The sequence below is a fragment of the Nicotiana tabacum genome, chromosome 12 (assembly GCF_000715075.1).
Source record: "Nicotiana tabacum cultivar K326 chromosome 12, ASM71507v2, whole genome shotgun sequence".
NCBI classification, from domain to species: Eukaryota; Viridiplantae; Streptophyta; class Magnoliopsida; order Solanales; family Solanaceae; genus Nicotiana; species Nicotiana tabacum.
The window spans coordinates 32,913,807-32,933,550 of NC_134091.1; the positions used below are offsets into that span (position 1 = coordinate 32,913,807).

General features: G+C 37.6%; 1 protein-coding gene across 6 annotated transcripts; it reads left to right on the forward strand.

Moving 5' to 3' along the window:
• Positions 1-248: 248 nt before the first annotated feature.
• On the forward strand, positions 249-19,390 carry LOC107804409 (protein ALTERED SEED GERMINATION 2-like). Of its 6 annotated transcripts, XM_075226323.1 has the most exons (21): positions 557-726; positions 2,883-2,951; positions 3,625-3,727; positions 3,883-3,960; positions 6,422-6,556; positions 6,669-6,776; positions 6,881-7,072; positions 7,483-7,598; positions 7,686-7,803; positions 8,683-8,788; positions 9,779-9,924; positions 10,053-10,223; positions 10,317-10,427; positions 11,223-11,334; positions 11,917-12,266; positions 13,239-13,329; positions 16,777-16,872; positions 16,979-17,049; positions 17,142-17,269; positions 17,909-18,019; positions 19,047-19,390. In XM_075226323.1, exons 5-20 carry the CDS (start codon positions 6,422-6,424, stop codon positions 17,988-17,990), a joined length of 2,133 nt encoding a protein of 710 aa, XP_075082424.1. In that variant the 5' UTR covers positions 557-726; positions 2,883-2,951; positions 3,625-3,727; positions 3,883-3,960; the 3' UTR covers positions 17,991-18,019; positions 19,047-19,390. The 6 variants fall into 6 exon arrangements, 5 of the variants coding, with proteins under 5 accessions (XP_016483776.1, XP_016483778.1, XP_075082422.1 ...); XM_016628290.2 differs by lacking the exon at positions 3,625-3,727 and having other exon boundaries at positions 249-726; positions 6,881-7,009; XM_016628292.2 differs by lacking the exon at positions 3,625-3,727 and having other exon boundaries at positions 249-726; positions 6,881-7,009; positions 17,909-17,994; positions 19,047-19,323.
• Positions 19,391-19,744: the final 354 nt, after the last annotated feature.

The window sequence follows — 19,744 nt, forward strand, 5'->3', positions numbered from 1 at the left end:
CTTTTATCCCTGAGCCGGTGGTCTATCAAAAACAACCTCTGACCTTTTTAAAAAGTAGGGATAAACTGTGCATACTCACTACCCTCTTTAGACCCACTTGTAGGAATATATTTGATTTGTTATTGTTGTCGTTATTGGGTAGTGGCTAACTGGAAACCGGTGGACAATTTAATCACTTTTTAGTAATTTCTTTTCTACTCACGCGCCTTTGAGGCGGTATAAATATTTTCTCTATCACCTTATCACTCAAGGGTGTATTAATCCCCATATGAATAAAGGGAAACTTGAACGCCAAGTAGTTTTCCGAGTCCTGATTAAGAACCTATTTATCAGATCAATGAATTTCGGCATAAGGAATTAATTTTTTGTGAATGGATGCAAGTGGAAATTCACATTCTATTTCATTAGCAACATAAAAACATATGACAAGATCAAAAATGGTTCGTGGCTGAGACGTGGAGCTAAACGACGCCGTATGACAACAACCGACTCTTCATTTCTCTTCTGTTCCTTTCGGTTCGTGTTCAATACTACTGGTTTCTGATGATCGCCAGTAGATACATACACTCGTCATTCCCACCTTCTCCGAATTCACCAACCTAGGGTTTTCGAACTCTCTGGATTCTTCCGTGCAATTTCTAGAAGTTTCGTCAAATGGAATCACTCTGTTTCCACGACGGCAACATCACTGACTTGATCAACAAACGATCCCTCCACGTTCGCCATGTACGCCTAAATTCTCATCTCCTCATTCAGTTACCTGTTTTTATTTTGAATTTCGTCAGTTTGCTACGAGCTTCTTTTTCTATGTAGTTTTTAAGTTATGATGATGCCATAAGCTATGATTATTGATTGTAGTTTCAGTTAGTTAAGTGAATATTGAATAATTGTGCGTTGTAACGTGAGGTAAGGAAATACTGGTGGTGTAAAGTTTACCACATTCCGAGTGTAATTCGAACTTTCTAGCTAAGGTTCCAGCGGATGAAATGTTGAGTTTCATTGAACAATAATCACTTATTACTCATGCCTTCACTTATATTGGACAATATCTTGTATGATATTATAATAGGAACAACTATAACTATAAGGATGACCTATTAGTGACTGTCGTGGTTGCCCTCACTAGCCAACTTGAATTTGAAAGGGAAGGGAGAAACTTTATATGGGTTGTTTAGTATTTAATTTTGGAATAGTAGAGCAATGATACTAAATTGTGCTGGCAAGAAATAAAAACATACACAAATGCATATGAGAAAGTATTTATGCTGTGCTAATGGCAAAGATAAGACTAGCTATAACAGATTGAACAGATTATGACACCCTAGAAATACTTATCAGGAAAAAAGGATACCCTGAAAATGTTTCATAGTGTTTCTGAAGCAGCTTCGATTGAATCAAGTAAGCCACCCCTAGAAGGACTCGTGTCTTCGTTTAAACCCTAAGGGGTCGTTTGGTACGCGGGATAAGGTTGGATAAGGTAAGGGATTAAATTTATACCATGTTTGGTTGATGGTATAAATAGACTTAATACTGTATATCCCATCGTATCCCCCTTATCCCATCAAACTTGGGATTATTTTATCCCACTTCCCAGGTGGGATAAAATAGTCCAGGAATTATAATCGTGGGATTATTATCCCGGGATAACTTAGTCCGCTTACCAAACGACCCCTAAGTGTTTGCAATAGCAATCTACCATTTTCATAAATCAAATCCAAGCTCTGGTTAAAGCCCTTACTAGTGGTCAGTATTGGAGTTTATGCCTGTGGCACAACGGAAAATGTAACATAGAAAATAATTTCTTTAGGGAATTAATTTTTGTTTTATTTTTACTGTTTGGTCCGATGTAAAAGTTGGTGACATTTCGTAAACACACAAGGTATAGGATGACGTATGAAGATAATATTTTTAACAATGTTTTCGATTATTAAAGTACTACATACTACAATGTCGAAGTTAGAATGAAGTAAGTGCTTTGATTATGAGTTGAGATATTTGTGAAGGAAAATCACTTTTGTTCATAAGAGGGAAATCATTTTTCTTTTTTTTAGTGGAAAATATTTTGTTGGAGAAAACATTTCGAAAATTGAAGGTAATCAAACACGGAAATTGTTTACCTTGAAGAAGATATTTCTATCAAACAAACACACCTGTATGCGCAGTATGAATTAAGCAATTACAGGGTTCGATTGGTTCTCTTCTCTTTCCGAACTTTTAGCATGTTATCTCTCTTTTCTACGTATTTTTAGATCTTCTTGATTGATGATTCCTACTCATACTATTTTAATGTTTCACCAATTTTAATTAGCGAGAAATGATTCTTCTTTTTCTAAAATACGTACTCATGCATTCCAAGCCAAAAGTAATGTAAAGAAGAGCACAAGTAGCTCTAAATAATTATATCAATTATGAAAATGGGAATAAGAAACGATAAACGCAAACCCTCATTTTATTCATCGTGTTCGTTACTACTTTTCTGAAAAAAAGAAGAAATAAGTTGAAAAATCAACACATGAGAACTATTTCCCGACGACTAAAAATCTGAATAAATAAGTGAAGGGCAAATGTATTTGCTTTTCTTACTCAAACCAATGTTGTTAGATTTTGAGAATTGCAAGACAAAACCATCACAAGAGCTTAGAGCTTTGATTTGACTTTGGGCAGTTACACATTTGTTAGTCTTTTTTGAAATTTTATCAAATGCTTTTACAGCCATCGGAAATATATTTCTTCTTTGTTTCCTATATGTGAGACCAGCAAAACTCCCAGTCCCTTAGTAATTTGGATTACTAATAAGGTTCTCTCTGCTGTTTTTAAGCTCATTACATTTCTGCATATTTCGTCTCATCACTGTATTCTGCTTGGGTTTCTATTCATTATAGGATTCAGGTCATGGATTGCAGATGCACTCCTCTTTGGTGGAAAGAATGGCCTTAGAAAGAGAATTGGAGGTGAGTGCGTTAATGAGTACAACACTACTGCACATACCATTAAGGTGTTTATCTCATAGTATCTTTTATCTGACATAATCTGATTCAAAGTTGGGTATCTCTCTGTCGGAGTCGGGCTAAAGATTAAAAATATTTGTTTTCATCTTTTTTATTGCAAATGACAGTCATTAAAACCCTCTTCCTATTTTACTGGAGATCAACTAGTTAAGGTTGTCAATTATTTACCTTTTTTCTCAAGTGCAGCCCATGTAAGTGGTATTCTTTCCTTTACATAAATAGGCGCATCATATAGACATTTTTTTCTTATTATGGATTACAATAAAGTTTATGCATGTAGAACTTAGATCAGAATACAAATTTTAATATTTCAAGATGCTAGAACATTATGTGAAATGATTGTGGTCAAAATTGCACCTTACTTGCATACACGTCATCAAAAAATGACTCACTTTGATGTGTTGAGTTGGTTGGGGAGTAGGTTAATAAATTGTTTGAAGTTGAAAGAGATATTTTCATAAGCAAACCATTATGTAGCTGTATTATAATTCCTTCCACACATTAGCAATTAAGTTCTGATCCTCCATTTCTTTCATGCTGCTTTGTAATTAAATTTACACTGTTCAATAGAAATTGTATAATAATAGACCTAACCTTGAATTTCACAATAAAAAAGGGGGTATTCCATCCAGACATGAAATGCTGCGTACGTGCAAAGGATATGTCTGCTTCTGGTTCTCAATCTATGTGAAGAGAATTGGACACATAAAGGCATATAGGTGGGTGTCTGAGTGTCCATGTGGCAGACGACGGTTAAACCCTCTAAGAAATGCTGTTAGTTTCTCCATTGGACTTCTGTTTGGTAGTACTTTGTTGACTCATGGATATATATGTCTGTGCTCACAGTCTCAAGGGTTTGTTCATTGTTTAACAGGGGCATCAGGGTTGTGTGAATGCGATAGCTTGGAACTCAAAAGGCTCTCTTTTGATATCTGGATCAGATGATACAAGAGTATGATACTCTCTACGCCTCGTTGCTCCCTTATTCTTCTATTTTAGATGAACTGTTAAAAGCTTCTCAATGTGATAGCTGGGTCGGCTTTAGAGTCTGCAAGATAGCCCTGACAAGAACCACATACTTATATATATGTTCTTTATATTTATTCCACCCTGTCAAGTAGACAGATTGTTGTTGATTAGTAGTCATTTGAAACTCTTTATTATGTTTTATATTGATCATTTTTGTACGTAGTTTTCTTGTGAGAGGCTCAAGTCTATTCCCATTCTTTTTCCAAAGTGCGAAAACATAGGTGTTTGACTTGGACAGACAGAGAAGTTTTATTTAGTGTTTACCATGAGCGCAGGGACGAGGATGGGGATGGGGAACTTCGCAAGTTGTTTTAGCTGTGGATTTATTGCCTGTTGAATACCATTTATCTTGTCTTTGATGATTCGGCTCATTGTGACGTTTGCATAATACAACAAAGTGGGAAAAGACTGTCAACAAAAACCTTGAGATTTATTTGCTATTTTGTTCCATGGGTTAGATGTGATCCAGTGAGGGTTGACTCGAACAGAGTTGAGTCAATCATGGTACTGGAGGAGTCACATCTGCATTTTGATACATTTTAGTCAGCACATAAGTCAATGGAAAGATGTTTCAACAATAACAACCCAGTGAAATCCCACAAGTGGGATCTGGGGAGGATAGTGTGTATGCCGACCTTGCCCCCACCTTTCAAGATAGAGAGACTGTTTTCGATAAACCATCGGCCCAAGAAAGCATAGTTAGAACTTTGTTGAAAAGAAATGCAGTAATGGACAAGTGGAAAAGTAGTAGTACAAGATGCAAGAACAACAGCAAGATAATAAGATAACCGAAGCAAAAAAAATAACCGGTAGTAATAGAAATCTAACTACAAGCAAGTACGAGAATAATATTAATGCTACAGATACGGAAAAGAAATACGCTTGACTATCTACTAACCCTTTACCCTAATTTTCAACCTCCACACCCTCCTATCAAGAGTCATGTCCTCGGTAAGCTACAGATGTGCCATGTTCTGCCTAATCACTTCTCCCTAATACTTCTTTAGCCTACTTCTACCTTTTCTTAGACCCGTCATGGCCAACTTCTCACACCTTCTCACTGGGACATATGTGCATCTCCTCTTCACATGCCCGAACCATCTCAGCTTCGCTTCCCGCATCTTGTCCACCACGGAGGACACTCTTACCTTGTCCCGAATATCTTGAATCAATCTGTTTATTTTACCCAGTTTGACTGCTGATGTGTTGATTACTAATGTTGTAAACAATAACTGTAGACTTCAGATGAACCATTTCAGATCAAATGGTCTTTATTTCTCTTGCTCATTTAGAAAATTGGCATTCAAATAGCAGCCCAGGGCTAAGTCTCCTCTCTAACATCGTGGCAGTGACTTGCTTTGGAAATCTTTTCCTTTCAATCATGATCCTCTACCTGGTAGAGAGTGGCATGTCCTCTGAGGAATTTGGTATTGTAGTGATCTAAAGTGAGAAGGTGTAGGCGTTTACTAATATTTCTCTGGCATCAACATAAAAACTCAGTTTATGGCTTTATGCCCTGATCCACTTTACTTGTTGCTATTCCCTTGGGAAAAGGGAAAGCTATTCTTGCCATGGATTGTAAAATTTGGTGGATAGGTGATACAGAACATTGCTCAACAAGCTGTGAGATTTGTTTCTTTATTCTTATCGTTTAGGATGAGTACTAACCTTCTTCACTTGGTAATTCTTTGTTTCTGGTGTCTCGTTCATAGTTTTCCTCCGAGATGGATGATCCATCTGTGTTCATCCATAACTTGCAAATGGCACTCATAATAAGCAACAAAATTCAAATAACTGCATACACAAGTTTTGCTCCTTGTGATGTTACGGCTACTGAATGATCCTGCATCTTTGAAATTGAGGACCTCCATGAATTGTGATGTAACAATTATTTGGAGTTTTGGTCACGCGTGAAAACAGTTAGGGTTCACACGAATATATTCCTGTGAAGGGAGGCTAAGAATTTGAGATAGAGAATTATCCTATTTTTCAAATCTAGAGTTGATTGAATAAAAGAAAGTTTTATATAAACTTAAACTTAAGATGGAATGTAAATCTTCAGAGATGCTTTGTTACATCTAGTTTAAATGAAGAGCTATTACTGACACAAAAAAGAAATCAAAGCAAGGGCTGCCGCTGGGTCTGCCAGGAGTAGTCTGGCAACAGCTCTCGAGTGCGACTTGAAGATGGAACAGTTTGTCGAAGAGCTGGTTGAGAATCTTGTGAGCAATTGTTCACAATTTCTTTTGCACTTTGCAGGTTATTTTTGGGGCCCCTTAGTTTATGGTTATTGTATCTGTATTGCATTCCCTGGGTCAGTTGATATTTGGCATCTTGTGTTTGCTCACTAAAATCTGAGTGAAAAAAAACTTTATTTGATGCAGATGAATATATGGAATTATTCAAGCCGCAAACTTTTGCATTCCATTGAGACCGGTCACACTGCCAACATATTCTGCACGAAGTTTGTTCCAGAAACTTCAGATGAGCTAGTCGTTTCTGGAGCAGGAGATGCTGAAGTAGTTTATTGATACACCAAACCTTTGTGTGTTTTTATAACGATGCTGTTCACTTGCCTTGAGTGGGTTTTTCAGAAATTAATGCTCTCTTTATATTTACTTTATATGGCAGGTTCGTCTTTTTCATTTGTCTCATCTAAAGGGAAGAGGTGCTGAAGACAGTGCTTTGACTCCATCCGTTCTATTTCAGTGTCATACCAGGAGGGTTAAAAAAATAGCTGTAGGTGTTCAGGCAGCGGGAAACATCCTTTTAAGTGATAATCAAGTATTTGTGGATTTTATTTCCTTTCTATTTATAGTATATGCTGCTGTTTCCAATAATAGGTTGAAGTTGGGAATCCTCATGTAGTATGGAGTGCTAGTGAAGATGGGACAGTGAGGCAGCATGACTTACGGGAGGGTGCGTCTTGTCCCCCAGCTGGTTCTTCTCGTCAAGAATGCCGTAATATACTTGTTAGTCCTAACACACTCTGCGTTGTGCTGAATTATATTTCCTGCTTCACCCAAAGGCTAAAGGTCCCCTATCTCTCTTATAAGAAGATCAAGTTACAGCTGCCTCATCAATGAGTGTTTTTTTTCTTGCTTTGTTGTGACATCATCATAAAGTGCTTTGGGTATACTTTTTTGTAATTTTGGCAAAGGTAACTGTGTTTGGTGCTCTAATAGTTTTTCCTTGGCTAGCCTGAAGCTTTAGCTGCCAACTCAAGAAGTTTTATATGATTAGTATTGATTTTTACATTTGTTGTATAACCATAACTGCAACTTTTGAAGACTTTGATTCTTTCTCGAGTGGTTGATTTTAATGTTTCCAAATAGTCGATCTGCATTTGTAGTCAAGCGAGTTGATATGAATGTTAAGAACTTTGATTTAAGCTGTGATGTATCTAAACAGTTTGCATTTCGATATGTTTGGTCCGTGATCACAGCTTGACTTACGCTGTGGAGCTAAGAAATCATTAACTGATCCTCCGAAACAGTTGTTTGCTCTGAAGTCGTGTGATATTAGCTCCACAAGGCCTCATTTGCTCCTCGTTGGTGGAAGGTGTAGTTGTCTTTACTAGTTTATTGCAATACGGGTATATTTCAGGCCGTACTGCTGGTTTTCTAATCTGCTATTTAATTTTTGCAGTGATGCTTTTGCTCGGTTGTATGATAGGAGAATGCTGCCTCCATTATCCTCGAGTCAAAAAAAGCTGCCACCTCCACCTTGTGTCAGCTACTTCTGCCCAATGCATCTTTCTGATCGTGTTAGTTTCAGTTTCAGTTTCTGCATTATCTAACTTTAGAGTCTGCTAACAGTTTTGCTAGCTAGAATTTCTATTATTTCTTTATCATTAGAGGTACAGTGGTTTTAGTAGATCATCGGGAACACTTCATCTCTTTTTGCAGTTTGCGGCTGCTTGCACTGAAGATGTCCTCCTTGTAACCTTCTTCTGACTTCATAGAACAAGAAATCATTGAGAATTTCTTGCAAGGAACTTGTGTAGTCCACGACATGCTATATTGTCAATCCTGTAGTTGGAAGTGGATATCAATGAGCTGTCTAGTCGTTTTTTTTGTTAGAGGGAGAAAACGAGGGGAGGGGGTCCTGAATAGGATCACATGCTTTTTTCTGCAAAACATGACTACATTAAAATTTGATTAATCCAAAGAGGGTAATCCACTTCTGACATGGTTTTTCGTTGCTGCCAACCATCTTAAAATTTAACTACGGTTACATGGTCCATCTGTGGGGTGTGTGTGTGTGTTTGTGTAAACTGCAATGCAACAACACTGGAAAAGGAGGGACTGGAGAAGTAGCTCACTTTAAAGAAAGTGAGCTACTCCACTTTATCATGGCCATGTAATAGTAGCATACTAGATTAGTGCAGCTGTGGCTGAATTTTACAATGGATATCTATTTCTATAGAGTTTCTTACCATGTAAAGTTAGTTTTACATCCATTTAATAGCAACTCTTCTTAGTTCTCTGTGTGTGTGTGCGTATATATACACACACACATACATATCGCATATTAGTCTTGCTGTAAGTCTGTAACCCATCACTGCTTATTTTCCTAAGTGATTGTAGCATATCACGTGGCTTCGAAAATGGAAGCTGATGAATTTTTCTCTCTTTTTCCTCAGGGACGTTCCAGCTTTCATCTGACTCATGTCGCATTTAGTCCTAACGGAGAGGAGGTTTTGCTTAGCTACAGTGGAGAACATGTATACTTGATGGATGTGAATCCTGGTACATAGCTTCCGTTAATTCTATCTTACAATCGGTAACTTTGTTATTGATTCTGTTTTCACTTTCCTCTGCCACCTCGTATGGTTGTGCGCCTTGTGCTTTCAGTTTCTGGAATCACTTGAAATGTGTGATGAATCTAACTTGTGCAGTATTAGCTATAATGGGTTCAAGGACAGTACTTGAGGAATTCTGTTAGAGATTTCTCGTATTGAGTATTCAATTATTATACTATGTTTTTTCTGCTGCTCTTCCTCATGTTGTTGAAGCCAACTTTAATTAGTGTTTTAACAAGTTTGAAAGATAAGCAATATGGAGGAAAGAAGAAAAGAAGATGTGCGTTTGTTGATAAGGTATGATAATGAAGAACATACTAATAGTATTATATAATAAGCACACAATATTTCTGGGTCTTTTTATGTGTAATTAATGCGATCTTACGTTTGTTCTGTACCATCGGGGTAGCACAGAGCACTTCGTGCATGAGGAAGCTTGTTTTTATGTCAGTGACCTCTGTTAGTTACTCATTAAGTTGCTCTTCATCCTTGTCAAGGTGGAGACCTCGTTGAGGGGAGAGCAAAATTTATTGTAGTTGGCTTCTTTTTATTGTTTGTTGATGGTGGTCTTCTTTTGGTAAGTGGTACACTGATCTCGGGATCACTGTGCTTGTATTTTTACACAGTCTTGGTGCCACATTCATGTAAGTATCTGATTTGTTAGAAAAACTGTAACTCTTTGTGCATGAGCGCCCGTGCCAGATATACTGGGTGTTGTTCAAGGTTAATTGACAAATGATTTTAGCCCTGTCTACTTGCTTCAAGTGCTTGGTCCACGTGCATGTGATATTCGAAAGTGTGTGAGTTGAAAGTAACTTGATGCACTACTACCTGCGGAGATATTACATTCTTTGTGCTTGAATGCTTAAGATAAATCATACTTGAAGCTCTGGTTATGTTACTGTCTTATGATTGATGAATTTTTTATTGGTTGTAGCACATGGAGGTTCTATGCCGTATACTTCAGGAGATGTATCAAACCTGATGAATTTTGCTCCCTTGCTCAATGGAATCGAATTGCAATCATCAGTTAGTGGAATCTTTGTAAACGGTTCTTCATCGAAAAGAATTCCAGCTACCAAGGTTATTCTTCCTTCTTTACCCCTCCCATGATCTCCTGCTTCCTGGCCCAAAGTGATAAAAACTTGCATTTTGCTTTCTCTTGCTTTAGGATGACAAATCATAATCATTGTTTTTTCCTTCTTCTCCAGCTAGAAAAGTGCAAAAAATTGATTCAGATGGCAATGAAGTCTTTGAAAGAAGATTCCAACTTTTATTATGGGATAGAAGCTTGTAATGAAGTCTTGGACGGTTGCAGGGATGACATTGGTCCCCTTCTAACCTTCGAATGTTTATGCACTCGTGCAGCAATATTGCTCAAGGTGTCTGAAGTCAGACAATTTCCTTATTGTACTGCGCTAACGCTTATTTAAGGATAGTATACCTAATTTAAAAAATCTTTGGCCTTTTATCAGAGGAAGTGGAAAAATGATGCACATATGGCTATAAGAGATTGTCATAGAGCTAGAAAGCTCAATTCATCTTCCTTTAGGCCTCTTCTTTTGATCGCTGATGCTCTTTCACAGGTATGTTATTCAGTGTTTGTAGGATTCCGTGGCTAAAATATTTTTTGTTCATATGCTGGATAGAAGTAAGCGCCCAATTCCCATGTGGGCATATGTGGGCATTTGCGCTCATCCCTCCATTCATGGTCGCAGTCCTCTTAGCCATATGATTTTTCTTGCTTGGTTGTAATCGTCCTTCTCTGGCATTTCTTTTTCCAATATCGCATTGGAGTATCAATTATCAGCGAGAAATACCAAAGGTGATTGTGCATCATATTTATGATGTACTCAAAATTTAAGGCGATGTATATGCTTTTAGTCATATTTTAACTCATACTGTGATATGATATCAAAATCATTTGAAGTTTTAGGATTCTCTTTAGAATAAGTTTTTCTTCTCAGTCATGAAATAACTTGGGAAAAGTGGATTTTACCAGTCATTCTTATTAGTAAACCTTGTAAATGGTTTAGATACTTTTGCTTACGTTATTTTAGTTAAGTTTATGATTAATGTTTCTAGCACTTGATAATTTTTTGCCTCCCAAGAATGTTAATTTTTTTTATAAGGTTGAGAATGTTACTTATTAGCTTGCTAAAAAAAGAATGTTAATTATTAATACTATTTAGGAAATAAGTCTCCCTTGGTTTGGTTTCAAATATGCACTAATCCTCCATATTATATACCTTTGATCTAATTAGGTATTGTTTGTCGCTATCCATACCTACATATATATATTTGCAGGCTAGGATAGTGGGTAATTGATTATTCATCTGATTTTGCATTTAGCACTTGATTGTTACTGATATTATCTGCAGTTGGGTAAGCATAAAGAAGCATTGGAGTTCGCTATTGGCGCTCAATCCTCGGCTCCATCTGATTCTGAAGTTGCCCTAAAGGTGGAGAGTATAAAAGATAATATCGCTGCAGGTTAGTGACTTACATATTGAGCCTGTGATTTTAGTAGTTTCTGGCCTAAAACAAAAAATGTTAAGCTGGTATCAATTCGAGCTCTATCAAAATCCTATTGAAACACTAGACTACTGCTGAATATATTCTAGTTTTTAAATCTTTCAGTTCCCTTTTCCCAGTACTTCTGTAAACTTGTTTGTAGTTTTCCTTATCCATGACTAGCTGATGAGTTATTGAAGACCCTAGAGCACCATGAGTTTACCGGGTTTTCCTAATTATGTTATTTTGCCACCACCATAAGGACTATGTTCATGTTTTCCTGTCTGTGCTGCTGTTTTCGGTCCTCTGGGAATCACTGCTCCCTTCAACTCGATGTCAATTTTGTTCTTGTGTGTCACTTTCTGATTAGTCTTTCAGAACTCTTATTATAGCTTCAATGTTAAAATGATTTTTGTAGTTATTTCTATGGATGGAATATAGCTGTAGAGAACTCGATATTGTGGAGGATTCGAGATTCATTTCACTCGAGCTTATTCTTGTTGGGAATGCTAATTCATATTCATGCTTTAATGCGTACCAACAATATTCCTGGATTTACAGCTGAAGCAGACAAAGCAAATAAGGCAAATGGAGGAGAATCTAGGTCAGATCCTCGGGCAGGAAGAGTATTATCTCTAAGTGACATACTTTATCGTTCAGACGCAAACAGTGATGCATCGCAAGATGGTCCCAGGTCTGAAAGAGATGATTCTGATGATGACGAGGAGTTAGAATTGGCTTTTGAAACATCAATATCTGGTGATGAAGGACGGGATGTTGATCCCGATGTCCTCCATGGAAGTTTGAACTTAAGAATTCATAGGAGAGGTGATTCCACTGGGGAGACTGGACGAGCAAATGGTGCTAGTGGTTCGCCAACCTCGAGTCAAAAAGAGAAAGCAGCTTACAAGGTTTTGGCTTGAATGTTGTTTTTCTATGCTGTAAAGTTTCTCTTTATTTATTCTCTGGATTAAGAAAAGATGTTCTTTTCTCTATTCTTTTACTGTGATGTGTTTGCTTTGATATGCTTGTGCATCTTTGTGTTTTGTTGAGGCTTTTTGTCTATTGAGGTCATGAGTGTAGCAATGGTTCTGCATATGATATTAAATCTCTATATCTTGAACTGCTGGTTAGGTTGTTTTTACCTGATTAGTATCTCTTTTTCTTTGTTTCCAGAAGAGCTAATCTAAGCCAAAAGTCCCTAATATCATCTCGAATCTCTTTCCGGCAACTGGTTTTATACTTTGAATTGTATTCTGAGTCTCAAAGCATAACACTGCACTTGGTGGCTGGTCTGGCCGTCTGGGTAGATTGTGAGTGGTGACTTGCTGGTTTCTGTTGCTTATGAATCCCCCTGCTCCAACGCTTGGTTATGTCCAACAGATAGTTCACATAATTTGCCCATACTCCTATGGAACTGAATTTTATTTTCTTACTTGACCAACAGTTTTGAGGTTTATTATTTAAATTTCAAAGGTATCATAGGTTTTAGAAGATGAACTGAAGTGTGAAATGTGATAAAAATAATCAGATGCATCCAATTGATCACTGTAATTGTCTTTGACATACCATTGTGTAGACTGCTTTATGAGTTGTGGAATTGTAGTTGGGTGACACGAGTTTCATTTGTTAAAAAGTGTCACAATACTCATACTGCAGACCGACTACTAATTTGTAGAACAGTAGGCAGTCTTGGATTTAATTTGTTAAAAAGGATGTCAATATGCTCAGGAAAGCCAAATTTTCTAAAAGTTGAACATTTCTTGCTCAGAGAAGTTTCTTCCCCCTTGTTATCTGGATGCCTGCACATCTTGTCTTTCAATATCAAGTTTGTTTCCTTGTTTAAACAGTGCTCTTTTTTGTTCTCTCAAATTATATTGCAGCCTGAAGCAGTGATAGATATGAAGCAAAGATATGTTGGTCATTGCAACGTAGGCACTGATATAAAACAGGCGAGCTTTCTTGGAGAACGAGGTATATTCAACTTTTTTTAATGGTTTCCATGCAGATATTCATGATTATCCTGAAACATTATCTGGTTATTATAGTTGAGTAGAAGAACTGCCTTTCATCTGCTTTGCTCCCCTGTAATCTCTTTCAGAAGGATCTGTTAAACTAAGAAATTAAGCCTACGTAGACGTCTAAGTCAATTGGTCTGTATGTGTGACACTATGATGGTTGAAGGTTGTTAAAAGAGGATGAACGTAGAAGGAAATTTGTCTCAAAAGACCAATCTCTAAGAATCCACGTGGATTTGGCTATATGCAAGCAAAAGATCCATATAGTTGATAAGAGATTAACGGCTTAATGATGTACATGAGCAGACACTCTTTTGTTGTATATTTTGGCTATGCATCTTCTTGATACCATTTAATGAAATTCTCTTACTTCATCAAAAAAAGAGATTAAGGCTTAGTGATGTTGATGCTATTATTTTATGTTAGTGTTTGCTGGAAAGTCTTTAGCTTGTTTAGAAATTTGTAAACCAATAGTAAATATAGAGAACCATAAGTTCGCTTGGAGTTCTTTAGTTTCTTTAGATATTTGTAATCTAGAGAACTTTAAGTGTTAGATAACATAATTTGTCCTGAAAGAGCAACTGTTGCTTGTTGGGTTGAAATGGGTTCAAGTAGCGTGATATTGATGATTCATATAGTCAACCCAATTAATTAGGATTGAGGAATAATTGCTGTTTTTTACCAACGCTGAGCTTTGTCATAGTTTCTAGGAATACCTGTTGTGACAGCATAGAGATCATTCATGTAGCTCATTTCTCTCATCGCCTTCTAATGTAGGAGTAGTTGGTTAGAGATCATTCATGTAGCTCATTTCTCGTTGCCTTCTTATGTAGGAGTAGGTGGTTTGAGTAAGTTACCGTGGAGTTAGCTCATCTGATCAGATTTACCTTCCCTTAATAGGATAACCAATCTCACGAGGATAAAATGGCACGAGCAATTGTACATATACTCTTTTTCAATTAAGTGTAATCTCACTGGGAAATCTTAGCAATCCAGTTGGTTGAACTTTCACCTTATTGGTGAGGGTTCGATTTGCCACTGCCTTGATCCACTTGGCGACATGCGCTCCTACTCCTGCTCAGTGTTTTGGATAGCGTGTGGCGACAAATAGCGACGAGAGCCCGCTTCACTGAGGCGGGAGGCGAGAAGCGAAGCGCTCACCTTTTTATGTGAAGCGACAATTTATACAAAAAATAAAATATTAAATTTGAAGCGACAATATCAACAATATATTAATAAATATATCAATTCAAAAATTAAATACTCAATAGATAGTGCTGCTCGATAAAAAACAGAGCAAAAACAAAGTTGAATGCTACTCTCTGTTGAGTGCTGCTCGATCAAAAACAGAGCCAAAAAAAAAAAAGAGAAGAAAAAGGAAGAAAGAAAGAAAGAAAGGTGAAAGAAGAAACGAAAAAAAAAAGGCAGAAGAAGAACAAAGGAGAAGAAGAGAAGCGTATCTGGCTGGGTCGACTTGGATGAAGAAGAAAATGGCAAAAGAGATGAAGAAGAAAGAAGAATCGTTGTGGGTGGGTCGACTTGGAGAAACAAATCGCTGGTTTGCTCGGCTGCTTGAAGCTTGAAGAAAGAAATCCCTGAAAGCCCTAATCGCGGGTCTTTTTCTTTTATTCCCTGCGCTTTTTCTTTTATTTTTTAAAAAAGCGACGCTACAGTCGCCTCTCGCTACACAGGTAGAGGCGAGCGCTATTTTGAAAATGCAACGCAACAGAGGAAAAAGGCGTTGGATGCTCGCATCGCTACGCCTCACGCTATTAGGGCTGAGGCGAGCGCTATTTACAACACTGCTCCTGCTGAGCTGGTTCCCTGTCTCCGATATGTAACGGAAAGATTGATTGGTTTACGGGATACATTCATGAATGCACTCTCTGCTGTGCCTCTCTAGACAAACTTGATTCAAGTCACTCCACCAATTTTACAATAGCACCATGCCTTAATAATCGCATAGGCACCGGGCTTGACAAGTTCAAGCAAAATTGTAGGAGGAGCAGGCTACACCTAGCTTAGCCTTTTCAATATCCCATTTGAGAAATCTCTCTTTTGGCTGAATACATTGGCTGTCTTCTCCAAAAAAACAAAAGAAAAAAAGAATACATAGGCAGCCCCCTGAACTTGTCAATTTTTTTCATTTAGGCGCCTCAATTGAGACCATAACTTATTGGGCCTCTGAACCTCACTGCAATATGTGTCTATTTAACCCTTCACCATGAGAGTAAAAAAAACGAAACACGTGTAGTTCAGATGCTCTGATGTGGAAAAGTAACCAATGAAACAAAGACGTGGCATAATCTTTAAAAAAAGTTAAAGAGTCCCAAAATGTTACTTTTGTTTTATAGCCAGATTTGTCCCCCACCCCCTCCCCCCAAAAAAAAACCCCAGGAAAAAAAACTCCAATTTCTTCACAGTCAGAGCCTCTATATCTGCCATTTGTAGTTCAGATGCTATGATGTGGAAAAGTGACCAATGAAACAAAGACGTGGCATAATCTTTAAAAAAAGTTAAAGAGTCCCAAAATGTTACTTTTGTTTTATAGCCAGATTTGTCCCCCACCCCCTCCCCCCAAAAAAAAACCCCAGGAAAAAAAACTCCAATTTCTTCACAGTCAGAGCCTCTATATCTGCCATTTGTAGTTCAGATGCTATGATGTGGAAAAGTGACCAATGAAACAAAGACAAAAACAAAACAGTAAAAAGAATGTAGCATAGTGTCAGATGGAACAAATGAATCAATATGATCAATAAATTTAGGGGATGATACATTTTAAGGCACTAACCTCAGCAGCTGCTAGAGGAGCAACTGCACGAGCTGCTTCTGCAGGCATGCGAAAATCTTGCCTTTGTTCAGTGGTACCATTTTGCCTTCTCACTGGCACTTTAGATGAAGAGAGTTGGATTTCAGTATACCTAGTTTTTGCTATTATCAGATTCTTGGTAAAGAGGTGGATCTGCCTGGATTATGGATTCAGTTTATTGAGTGATAGCAAATTTACTGGTCCATGATTTTGGGTGATGTGGAGAAATTTCAAACATTGGATGTGTTCTTTAGAAGAAATTGATCATCTTTCTGGCTATTTGGACCGATTATATATTTAGTCTGGTTTACTTTGGTTGCTGGTCACAGCATCTCAATCATTCTGAAACTCATGTCTTTCCATAATCTTGGTGAGTTTACCTCCTTGTTTTTCTGGGCATTACTACTTTGATCAGGATTATTGATGATGTGTTGAATTTAAAGGTTTTCTAAGCTACTTTCAAATTTGAAATGTGTCAGATTGATCCTTTCTATTTCTGTGCTAATCATCATGTAAATTAATGGCTCTGTTAAGCACAGCTAGCCATTTTATTGTAAGGATCTTAGTGGATATGTTTTGAAAATCCCTGTGCAGGTGAATATATTGCTTGTGGAAGTGATGATGGAAGATGGTTTATTTGGGAGAAACAAACTGGTAGATTGATAAAAATGCTTCATGGAGATGAAGCTGGTATTTTTCTTTCTGTTCTCATAAATTTGTTAAGTTCTTGTACTTTGCAGTGGTTGTTATACCATGTTATATCTAGTCTGACATCTCGGCCTTCATCCCTATTCAGTTGTAAATTGTGTACAGTGCCACCCATATGATTGTGTTGTGGCTACCAGTGGAATTGATAGCACCATTAAGGTGAGAGAGAAATGGCACAAGTATTTGGGAATAGTGGTCACTATTCGTAATGGCAGATTTACATAGAGTCATGTGCATGTATTGCTTTTCAGATTTGGACTCCGAGTGCGTCTGTCCCTTCCCTTGTGGCTGGTGGAGCTGCAGGACCAGAGACTTCCAATGTGTTAGATGCAATGGAAAGCAATCAACGCAGATTGTGCCGCACGCGTGAAGCTGTCTTGTAAGACTTAACAGGCTTATCATTTTCTTTTAAATTGATTTTATAGATGCTTTGGGACATAACTTCTATTGTACACCCGTCAAAACTTTAATAGGGCAGCGCGGTGCATAAGGCATCCCGTGTGGGTCCGGGGAAGTGCCGCACCCCAAGGAGTGTGATGTTGACTGCCTACCCTAATGCAAACATAACATTAGTGGCTTCTTCCACGGCTCGAACCCGTTATCTATAGGTCACACGGAGACAAATTTACCGTTGCTTCAAAGGCTCCCCTTCACCCGTCAAAACTCTAATATGGAATTGAAAAGCAGACTCTGTTAGTTTCTTCCTTCGGGTGATCCGATTATTCATGATCTGTCTTTTATTTCTATAGCCTGGACATGGTAGCTCATAGCCCTGTTTCACCCTGTTTTCTCCTCTGTTTTTGAAGCTACTTTATGTTAGCTCAAACCCGTTCCTCCATTCTTGTTGTAAGGCACCTTAAGAAATATAATAGATCACCTAATCTTGATGAGAATATAGTAGTGTTGATAATGCCAGAATGACAGACTTCCACGTTGACTGATAGATGAGAAATGGATATTTTCCTATTTTAGCTGTTAGTCTCTGACAACTCCGAGCTAAACATATTGTTCTCTGCAGGCCTTTTGAATTTTTGGAGAGATTTAGGATGCACGAGTTTACAGAAGGCAGCTTACATCCATTCGAATGCACGCAAAGCTGAGAAGGTTAAGCTGATTTTCTTAAATACTGGTATGATAAATTGTTATCTAACCCGTGCAAACTTTTTGTGTCTGTCAATTGTGTGATATACCTGAAAGTTCCACTTGAACTGAAATATTGATGTATGAGCTTTTGCATCACCTTCTTCTGAGTTCCTACAAACTATAGCAATGGTAGCTTTCTGGCAACTTCTTGTTTGAGAAAATGCACACCAATATCTGATAAGTCATTGTTCCTGTACATCCTAGGAATTTTTTCTGATAAGATTCTCGTGGATAATGCTAGAGTAACAACAATGATGCATGGTAGATGTATCTGATAAGATTTCTATAGATAAGGCTAGAGTGACGATAATGATGCATGGTTAATGTATCCTCAGTCAGATGACTTTCCTTGACTAGCCCATAGGGAGCATTTGGAAGTCACATGCTACCAGTGATTTAGCAAAAGATGGTCACGTTGCACCTAATACGGGTTCATTCATGTTCTAATTGCAATAATACGAACATGCATATGGTTTATGGTGCCATTTATCTTTAAATTAGCTCAATGTGCCAAAAATGCAGCAATGTAAAGATGCTCATTAAGGCAAAATGAATATTTGATCAAGATCGGTAATCCAATATTTTTTTTTGTGTTTGGTCTTTTTGGGTGAAAAAGGGGACATAGGTTATTGTTTCTTTGTTGTTGGACTAACAAGTTCGTTTTGCATATATGCCCATAGTATTGTGCTCACTATGTAACACATTTTTTCTATTCATCAGTAAAATTAACAGAAGTGCAAGTTTCATCGTCTCGTGTCATTCATAGATGACCTAGTAGGTGGCTTAGCGAATTTTACTTCTGAGGTAGGGGTTTGAGGTTGGGCTTAATACACTACAGTACACCGATGAGAGAATTTCAAGGAGTGTGACAGAAGCGAGCAAAATGTTGTACCTGGGTTTTAACCATTTTGTCGTTGAAGCTTGTTTGCGTTTGACCGGGTTGCTTTAGTTTTGGAATGCTGTAGGTGCTGCAGTCTTGCTTGTGTTGTATTAACGTGTGTGTTTTACTACAGATGGTGGATATGAAGTTTATCCGTTGGACATGCTGGCATGGGAAGGAAGAGAGTGGAATATATAGTTAACCAAGTCGATTGAAAATTTTGGGTCCCAAACCAGCTGAAGTTTGATCCAATTGTAATTCATATTTCTGTGCAGTCTTTCCTGGTGACGTGTTTCACTGTATTATATTTTAATTCTTCTCAGCTGTCCTCTCTTCCTATGAGGTCTCTGTAAATATATATCTCGGTCTTTTATCTTACATAGTAATACATTCAAGTTAAACATGGTCTATCCTCATTGTATTTGATTGATAGTTCAGAGGCTTAGATTAGCAATAGCAGAGTGCCGTTGGCTTCAACTTTTAATGTGTGAGAATGTCAGCTAATAGTGTGTTTACTGTGGCAGAAAATCATATCCTTGGTGAACTAGGGTTTCAGTTTTCCGTCATTTTTATTTTTCGTAAATTCTCTCTCTAGCAAAAATATTTCTCAAAGTGAGGAGAGAATGACTACTTGTGAGTTATTTCCTTTGGATAAGAGGAAGTTTAGTGCATATTTTTTGCATGCCCTTCATTCAACTGTCGAATGAATATACGAGGGTTTGTCATGTTAAATATAGTAGTAAAAGATCTTTTGAAGCTCAGAAACTAAATAAGTAAAACAAATTCCTCCGACCATAGGGGTTATTCCCTCCGACATTTTTTCCGAGTTAT